General features: G+C 34.4%; 1 protein-coding gene across 1 annotated transcript; it reads left to right on the top strand.

Moving 5' to 3' along the window:
* Window positions 1-2,746: 2,746 nt before the first annotated feature.
* Window positions 2,747-8,972, top strand: CHODL (chondrolectin; the record flags this gene model as incomplete). The annotated part of the gene is made up of 3 exons (XM_034657028.1): window positions 2,747-2,846; window positions 4,730-4,832; window positions 7,567-8,972. Coding segments are annotated over 3 exons (288 nt in total), but the record flags the coding sequence as incomplete, so codon positions are not given.
* Window positions 8,973-9,688: the final 716 nt, after the last annotated feature.

Genomic DNA, 9,688 nt, shown 5'->3' with positions numbered 1-9,688 from the left:
TTACCACATTATTCAGGACACTGTCAAGCCCAGGATCTTCTTTCCTTGTTTTGTGTAGGTAATCTAGGTTCATACTACTCATGGAAGAGCATTTAAGATAAAAAATTATTTTTTCTTTATCTTCTCTATTCTATCTAAATCTTCAAATAATCAATACTTTGTGAATAAGATTCCTTTATGTATTTTCTGTTTTTGATGCACATTCACAGTTTTATAGTTATAAACATATAGCTGTATTTATAGTCTAATTAATGTAATTAGAATTTTTATTCTTTATTTTAAGTAATTATTTTCTTTATATTTTTCTTTATTCTAATATACTAAATATTTATTTCTTTATTTTAATTTATTAACCTTCCTTGAGCTTAGTGTTTTATTTATGGAGAACGCTGGTGTGATTAAATTTCTTGCTTCTACAGCCAGCGCTCTCTTAGTGGAAAATGATTAGTTTTTGGTGGTGAGGGGGTTGGAGGAGTAAGCAGTGGGATTTATTAAAATTNTGCCTTTGGCTCTTTGTGTTTCTCTGCTGTGAAACCTGGAATTATTTTGCAGCTTGTCACAGCACTCAGTGTCCTGAAATATACTTTATGCTACAGAGCAAACTGCCCAATCAGTTCATTGGAAGGGGGTGACTAGACACATCTGGAGACATGANTATTTTAAGTAATTATTTTCTTTATATTTTTCTTTATTCTAATATACTAAATATTTATTTCTTTATTTTAATTTATTAACCTTCCTTGAGCTTAGTGTTTTATTTATGGAGAACGCTGGTGTGATTAAATTTCTTGCTTCTACAGCCAGCGCTCTCTTAGTGGAAAATGATTAGTTTTTGGTGGTGAGGGGGTTGGAGGAGTAAGCAGTGGGATTTATTAAAATTTATGAATTAGAACACCAATTATTTTGAACTTTATTCTCCAACTACCAGAAGTGCTGTGTGGTTTGAACTTAATCTCCTCTTTCTGCCCCTGACATACCTTCTAAATCATGNCCATGTGCCATGGCCTTCCTGTTTGTTGTTCTTTGGAATCTGCCCCTTAGATAGCTTTTGTTTGAAGTCTCCAATTTCTTGCCACGTGCAGCATGGGAAGATTGCGTTGACCTGAGCTACACTGGTGGGGTTTCCTGTGGGCACAGTAAATTTGAATGACTTTNGTAACGAATGATATCTGAAGTGGTAAACAATTAACCTAGTTATGAAAAAACTGAATAACTATGAATTGATTTTCTCACTCTATTCTTCATTTTTTGTTATTACCCTGTGAGTTATATACCTGTTCTTTGTGTCCATCAGTGTTATCCTAAGACATTTTTCTGGGAATACTTCTGAATCTAATTTTTATATTTATTAAAATTGCATGATGCATTCTTGTCTTAGATGTTACAAGTAGTGTATATAGGATTAAGTTTCTCAGATGTTGTTAATCAGAAATTACATCAATTTAAAGCTTATTAAGATTATTTTTCAAAAATAACCAGTTCTATGTTGATAAATGGCGTAATATCTATATTTGTTCAGCAAACCCCAGCTGAGCAGCAACCAGCATAGAGTGCCTAAGTTCTGTAGAAAAATGAGTGTAGGGTAGGACTGTATCCAAAACCTACGGGAGGCTATTGAAATGTTAGGGTGAAATATGTGTAGAAGAATAATAAATATTACTAATGTTATAATTATAAGTAAATACATATTTATTTATATATATTTATATGTAAACATTTACATATAAATATTAAAAAATAAATATTATTGCAGGATGATGTATGCTAGATGTCCAATAAAGAAAGACTACGTGGCCAAATTAGAGTAGCCAACATAATATTAAAAATGATTTAACATGCTAAACTAATGTACAATGCTGCATGTGTTTTTTTTCTTTTCCATCAATTGACAAACATAAACAGAGAATCATATTTTTGAAACAAACGAAAACAAATTACAGGTTTTTTTTTCTTATTAATTCAATTTACTTTCACTGAACTATTAATTTAACAAATAGTGCCCTAGGGAAAAAATAGGCAACACAGCAATATCAGATCATGGTAAGAAATTCTGACATTTTTTAATTGTATAACCATTGAAGAGATCTTGTCTCATAAAACCAGGGAAAGAAATAACTTGCAAGCCTTAATTTATTATTATTATTTTTAAAGAAATAGACACTGCTGGAAAGCACATCTAAGTATGGCATTGTTTTTTAGGACAGAAACGTGCTTTAGAACGTTGTTATTTGAATCATCCATTCCAAATGCAATCTGTGCACAGTCATCTGCTGATTATTACTGCAAGGAGAAACCTAAATCTTGAAGAAGAAGTCATGTTACACTGATATCAATGAAGAAGTCAACCATGCTTGTTTTTGAATGGCACTTGGTGTTTCACATTCTTATACTCCCAATTCCTGCTTCTCTTTGCCTTGCTTTCTACCTGCTTGGTCATTATTGCCTGTAGCAGGCAGGCTGTCGTCAGTATAGATATGCTGTTGATTGCTAAATGCACTTTTGGGGTTGCAAGGATTCACCAAGTAGATCCGAGTTGCAGAGATTCACCAAGTGGATACTTTATTCAAAGAAAATTAAATGATGACTTCACAGTTGAATAATTTCATGTAAATTTAAATTCAAGCTATAATTTTTATCTGTAAAGTATTCAGAAATCAAAACTCTGGTGTTTACATTGTTTTATTACAAAGTTTTATTTTCATCTCCATTTGTATTTCTCTTTTTAATCGTTATATGATGCCTGTACCTATTATTTACAGAGATTAATCCAACTTCTCCTGTAGAAAAGACTTATTTTACAAATCAACCAGGAGACACCCATCAAAATGTGGTTGTTACTGAAGCAGGTAATGGATTCACATGTTTTTAACCCCTCTATCAAGAGCAGAAACTAATTTTAAACTCCATGCTGGCCCTAACTTTTGTTGTTGCTTGGTGATACGGTGCACTGAATTTGGCCTATGGAAATGTACTTTTGAACTAATAATGCTAAGCTAGTTTTTGTACAGAAGAATCTATTTTGTTTCCTTCCTGTTTTTTCACTTCAAGTAGACATATCTAGTAATAAAGTAATTCACATGGAAACCTGGATGCACAAGGACCTTTCCCATAACATGTAGGCATTATGATGTAAATTGGCCCATTGGGTGGCTACAAACAGTGGTGTACTGGTAAATGTTTAGGGAGTGGCTGATGTGGCAGTGGGTATAAAAGAAAAAGCCTGATTTGTATCCTTTGCAGATTCCCCTGGTGTGTGTTCTCCCACCTTGGTTGATTTCAGGCTATTGAGGTGGTAACACTGGTGAGCAGCGTGGAATGAACGCGTACAAACAGCTCTCAACCCAGCTGTCCCTAGCACAGCGCTCTCTGCCAAAGCAGCAATGAAATCCCAGGGCAAATTACACATTCCCTGACTGGAATTGTAAATCCCAATCAGAAACCGCTCTTAGTATTTCATTCGGCACTCTTTTAGCATGGTCCTGTGACGACGACTGAGCAGAAATCTCAATTTATCCTTGTTGCTTTGTGAAGATTGAGCCAAAGACCCAAAGTCTCCGAGTCTTTCCACAAGTGATCCAAAATCCATGAAAGAGTAGGAAATACTTTCTCTTTTTTTTTATTATTATATTTAGGGATCATGATGGTATTTTGAAAAGGAACGAAAATAGGTCCCAAATCCTTAAAATCCTTGAAGTGGTGTGTTTTGGGCTCAAGGTTGGGTGAAAGCAGCAAGTTACCCCCAAAATGCCCCATCACTAGACCTCAGTTAGTGTATCATTTGTTAACAAAGGACACAATGTGCAGTTAAATGGATAGTTTGATCTAAGTCTGGTCCACTTTGACTAGAATTGTTTAGCTTGGTAATACTGACAACTTTTGATTTACTAGCAAAATGCATAACTTTTCAATTTGCCTTCCTTACTAGGACATGATATTAAACCTTAGTGCTTTTTACTTTTCAGGTGCTGATTTTAAAACCAGTCAGAACAACTAAACCTAATTGAAAATGCTAGTAAATAATTACATGAGGAATATTTTCCCTGTTTTGACCTTGAAAAGATGTTTAATGAAGTGATTTTAATATGTATGGGGCTTAAGCGTGGCAGTTTTTTTTATTTTACCAGGAATACCTAATGTTATCAAGTGTGATGGAATAGGATAAAAAAAAATATTCATTTTAGAATTTAATTAAGATCAAGTCTTTATGCTTCTGGAATCTTGCATCTCTGGGTTATGACTGTATGATTAGTTAATATTTATTAATATTTAATATTTTGATTTAATCCCAGAGAGTCTTGCATATCATCATGGAATTGACCTTATTGACTAGGGTAATTATATAACCAATAAATCAACAATTATTTTAATAATCAGTGCTTGTTTCTTGAAGTAATAACTGAGAAGGATTAATGAAGTGAGATAGCTAAGATTATTAATATGTCATGAAAACTAGCCCCTATCTAAATTGCAGATTTAATAATAGTTTTAGAAATATGGACATTAAATTGGAGCATGGCAATCAGTGAAGTAAGTTTTTGTTTTTGGTTTTTGTCAAACAAATATATTATTTCATTAGATTATTCAATATTTGGGGAAGAAACTTTCTCAGAATTCATTTATTTATAATAATTCTATTTTACCTTAAAGTTTTGGAAAATGTTTATGCAATTTTAGTGTTAGAATTGTGCCTCAACCACCTTTTTATACTAAGACTGTTTTGCTTTTGTAGGTATAATTCCCAATCTAATTTATGTCGTTATACCAACAATCCCACTGCTTTTATTGATACTGGTCGCTTTTGGAACCTGCTGTTTCCAGACGCTGCATAAAAGGTAAATAATTCAGATATGTAGAGACAACTTGAAAAGTTTTACACAGGTTTTCCAGAACTCATTTAAAAAGTTTAAAATTATATTTTTAATTTGCCTTAAGAAAGTTCTGATTTTCATCTCTGTCAGTACAAATCCAATACATACAATCTAATAATATAGGGTTTGATTATAGGATTCATGACTTATCTCACTTCATATTCACAAGTCATACGAAGTAGGTACTCTTCTGTTTCTGTTTTTCAGTTGAGAAGATGGTGGCTTAGATGGGTTACACAGTTTGCCTTGGGTCTCATAGCTAGTGTGTGTGGTGGATCTGAAGTTTGAATCCTTGTAAGCTGACACGTACGCGATTATACTACATTGTCTCTTATGTATAAGCATTAATGCTAAGCCTTTTAATCTGGAACAGAAGTTGTATGCAAGACTTGAGTTTTGGGTGCACTCTGTAATACCTTTTCAAAATTTTAAGTCCTAGGTGGTTGTTTATTTCCAAAGGATCTTTTGAGTGTAGGAAGTAAAGTAAAATGGTAAAAATAGGTTACTTTTAGTAGGCAGCTTCTGTCAAAATGATATATCTTAACAGCAAGATTCTTGGGGATACTCTTTTATATCTATTTAACCATACCCTTGAGTTAAAGGTGAAATTTTTTCATGTGTGTCAATTTATCAATTAAAAAATTAGTATATAAAATATAAACATATATTAAAAGAAAAAGGAAAAGATGTTGGGTTTAAATGAGAACATATTTGCTGGAATAAACTAGCCATCTTTGTCAGTATTGTATTTTATTTTATAAAAATAAAATTTTAATTTAATTTTATATTTGGTTCCCAAACAGTACCTTTGTCAGTATTTTAAACAAAACCTGAGTGCCTTCATCAGGGAAGGACCTGCAAATGAAGTCGTATTTCTCTTTTGATTTGAGTTAATCTTCATCTGTTTCTGAAATAAACCATAAAGATCCACTAAGTAAGAAAAGCCCCAGAAAAGAAAAAAAAAAACCAAACATTGAATAGATGTAAACTCTAAATGGTTCACGTAAATTGTTTAAAGGACACAAAGTATGATGTACAGGCTGTTTAAATAAGACATTTTCAGTAATGATAAGTAAAGCCTGGCGAATTAATACTACACTTTGTGTCCTCTGGGTTTTCCAATATATCTGGGAAACACAGCTAAAATTGTTTTGTACAGAAAAAAGATGATAGTAAATATTTCGTTTCTTCCCTTAATTTCTAAGACTATAGATGGAAAGATGATTAGTCATTTTGAAAACCAGAGAAGTAGAGAGAGGATGTGATTTAAATCTCCCCTTAATCCAGCAAACTGTTAAGGAAGAGCTGTAAATAACAAATCAGCTTGAAAAAACAATTTTAAAAATATTATGCAGACATTGTCATTTCTAAAATAAAAATTACTTAAGCGCCAGTAACTGAGGTTTCTCTAAAGTTGTTTTTCTTCTTCCAAATACTATATCTTTGTGGAGATTCTATTCATATAAAAGTCGTCCAACACAGTCGTCCATATACCTTTGAAGATCTGAGTTTTCACATGTTTGAAAATCTCCGAGTGAGAAAATAAACCAAAATTGAGTACCTCCAGATGCTGGAATTAGCTGCAGTGCTTAATTCATTCGTTCTTAGATCGTCCCCTTTTCCTTTCTTCCAGGAAAGCAAGGAGAAACTTCACCAAAGACTCATCTCCATTATCATCTGAGTGCCTTGCAGAAAGTTTAAATTCCAATCTGGTACACATAATGGCTTATATCATTCCATGTCATATTCAAAATAATAACTCGTTTCCTTAACTGGTAGTAACTCTTAAATGAAATACTAATGCTACACAAAAATTTAGTTACATTAATAACTTAACCATCTTTTATTTACCATTTGAAGACATTTCTTGTTGTTCGTAAACTTTGCTCGATATTTTTCATTCATGTGAGATGATTTCGTAGATAAAGATGTGTTGTTGGTCTTATTTTTTTGGAAGCAAATCTCCAAAACATGTAATTTGGGCATAATATTATATTAGTAACAAATTCATATACAGGTGGGGTGGAGGGGTGCTGGAAGTGTGGGCTCGGATTCTATATCTGACAAGAGTTAAGTGACTAACATAATAAAAAAATATTATTCAAAAAAAGCGCGTTAAGTTTAGTCTCAGATCTTGAGGAACAAAGTTATCAAGGCCTGAATCTACTTTGAACTACATTGGTTGCAGAGACAGAAGCAAAACCAAACTTTCAGGGATTAAGTGATTTAATTATAAAAGAGGAAAACGGAGGGGAGGAGGGGATTAGGAAGGTCCTTACACTTAGGACAAAAGCACTATTTTGATGATTTGGCATCAAATACAGCATAGGTGAATGGAAGAATATCCAAAAAGCAAAATTTCAAAAATCACTGATCAAATGAAATGAAAATCTGTGGGTGATTATAATGAAACTTTGTGGTATTATGTCAGACACATTTGCCTGTGTGTGTTTGAATGTGCCTGAATTCTATACTAAGAAGGGTCAAACAGAGATCGATTTTATTTTTTTCATCATTTCACATGACCTGTTTACCATCTTCACATACTGGAATAATCTAGAATTTTTTGTAGAGATGCTGGTGAGAGAAGAACGACCCTTTTATAATAAGGGTCTGAAATATCTCCATTTGGACCCAAACGTGCCTATTTTAATAAAAAGTCTCAGGTGTTGAACTTACGTCTTCTTATGTTTTTCAGTAAAGGAAGAACAAAAACTAGTCCAACACAGTCCACACTGTGGATTTCAAAAAGCACCAGAAAAGAAAGTGGCATGGAAGTATAATAATTCACTGACTTGGCTCCAAAACAGAAAATAGCATTTTCTAATTCTGGATCTGCATCAGGAATGGCATCAGAACATTAGCTTGGAATGGCTTGAAATCTCAAAGGATCTGCAAGGTGAACTGTAAGCTCCCCCTTGAGGCAAATATTAAAATAATTTTTATATGTCTGTTATTTCATTTACAAAATGCGCTGTGCTAATAATGGAGTGAGACATGCTTATTTCGCTAAAGGATGTACCCAAACTTCAAGTAAATGGAATGGACCGTGCAGATAAAATTGCTGTCAGCACATCAGAGAAGTGGATGTGTTGAAAGCAGTTATTTTTGTTTCTGTCACTTTTCATAAGTTATAGTTAATGTAATGTAAATTGTACTAAAATTTACAGTGTGCAAAAATATTTTACCTTTACATACGTGTTTGATAAAAATGGACTGTTCTAGTATTTATTTTTATGGTGTTTCATTTTTCAATACATGCTGTTCTGATTAAAGAAAGGTATCACTGTTTTCAAACTGAATCCACACACACATAGATCTATTACCATAGAAGTTTCTTTTATAGAAATGGTTCATCTTTCAGTTTCTCTGCTTTGAGGTCAGACAATGTTTAGGAAATCTTCAGAAATATGAAGCTATTTCATTAACTGTGGTGTAAATTTACTCAAATATTTTACTTAGAGGCAAGAATTGTCTAATTTCAATTGTGCAAGACATGTGCCTTACACTTATTTTTAGTTTAAAATTCAACAGATTTTGTAATAACTTTGTTAATAGCTGTATCGAGAATATTACACTCAGTCTAGAACAAAACAAAAGTGGTGTATACAATATAAATCGTATGTCTTCACATGTTGCCTATATAACCACAAGTAGCTCTCTGAGGGTTCTGGAATCAATTTGGTCCCTCCCTTGTCCACAAAACAAAGATGGTTGTTTGGGGATGGGGATTAACACCGGAAGCAGATGGCTGCAGAGCAGGCCTAAGGTTTTCCCATAGCTCTATCAGCCTCTATCGGCAGGGAAAGTGGTCTCACGGTTGGGACCAGGTATGTGGTCACCATCAGTGTGGCAGTAAGCACAGCACACGGATATTTCACCAAGGAGAGAAACTATGAATTCCTGTGAACATGGGTTGGAGGGCATCAGTGATCATGTGTTCGTGTTGAGGATTTGCCTGAGAGAGTGAACTGCGGCTCCTCTTCTCTTCTCTTCTCTTCTCTTCTCTTCTCTTCTCTTCTCTTCTCTTCTCTTCTCTTCTCTAGTTTCTTCAACACTTGTGGCTCCTTCTCGAGAGACTTGTAACTATCTGGTCTTTAAATGTCCCTGTGTTCCTTTTAACTAAATAAAAATTTCTTGTTTCTGAAGAATCACCATGGGTATTGTCTAAATCTTTTAAGTGAACAAAATATAGATATATTTGCATCAGTACACCAAGAGGAAGACAAATGACTTGAGGTAGGGTAGGAATGGAAGTTGGGGTTACGGAGGATTTTAAGTCTCATCTTTTCCCTGGTAAACCGTTTAAGGTGGAAAGTAAAGAGCTGTCACTAAGGCAGTTCACAACTAAAGTTGGTTGGCAAAACTTAGAGACAAATAGAAATGAGCAGGCGTTGGCGCCCTTTCAGCTGCTTGGAGGCTGAGGGAGGAACAGACAGCTGCATTCTAGGCTCCGATTTGCCACATTTAGCACTCCCTTTCTCTACTTGGTTACCCATCTTTGCTGGGATCTACCTCTTCCCGTCAAGTTCCCACCATGCGTTTCTTCCTTCAGTCAGGTCTTGAGGGAAGAGAGATGGTGCTTTCCCCATCGTCTGTGCCACCCATGACGATCACAACAGAGGCATGGTGGGAGAGGCAAGGCCATGGGGGAGAGCCGTGGTTTTGCCTGTTGTCTAGATCCAGGTCTGCAAAGCTCTTCTGGTATCAGTTACTAAACCCGTACAGTCAACTTCCCTTTTATTAGATGGTGACAGTGAGACTGCCCTTAGGGTTTCTTAAACTTTTAGCTGACCTCTGAAAAATGAAAAAAAGTACAT

Source organism: Ailuropoda melanoleuca, chromosome 1 (assembly GCF_002007445.2).
Source record: "Ailuropoda melanoleuca isolate Jingjing chromosome 1, ASM200744v2, whole genome shotgun sequence".
Taxonomy (NCBI): Eukaryota; Metazoa; Chordata; class Mammalia; order Carnivora; family Ursidae; genus Ailuropoda; species Ailuropoda melanoleuca.
Note: the sequence above shows the minus strand (reverse complement) of the source record. Positions and strands in the feature narration are given on the sequence as shown.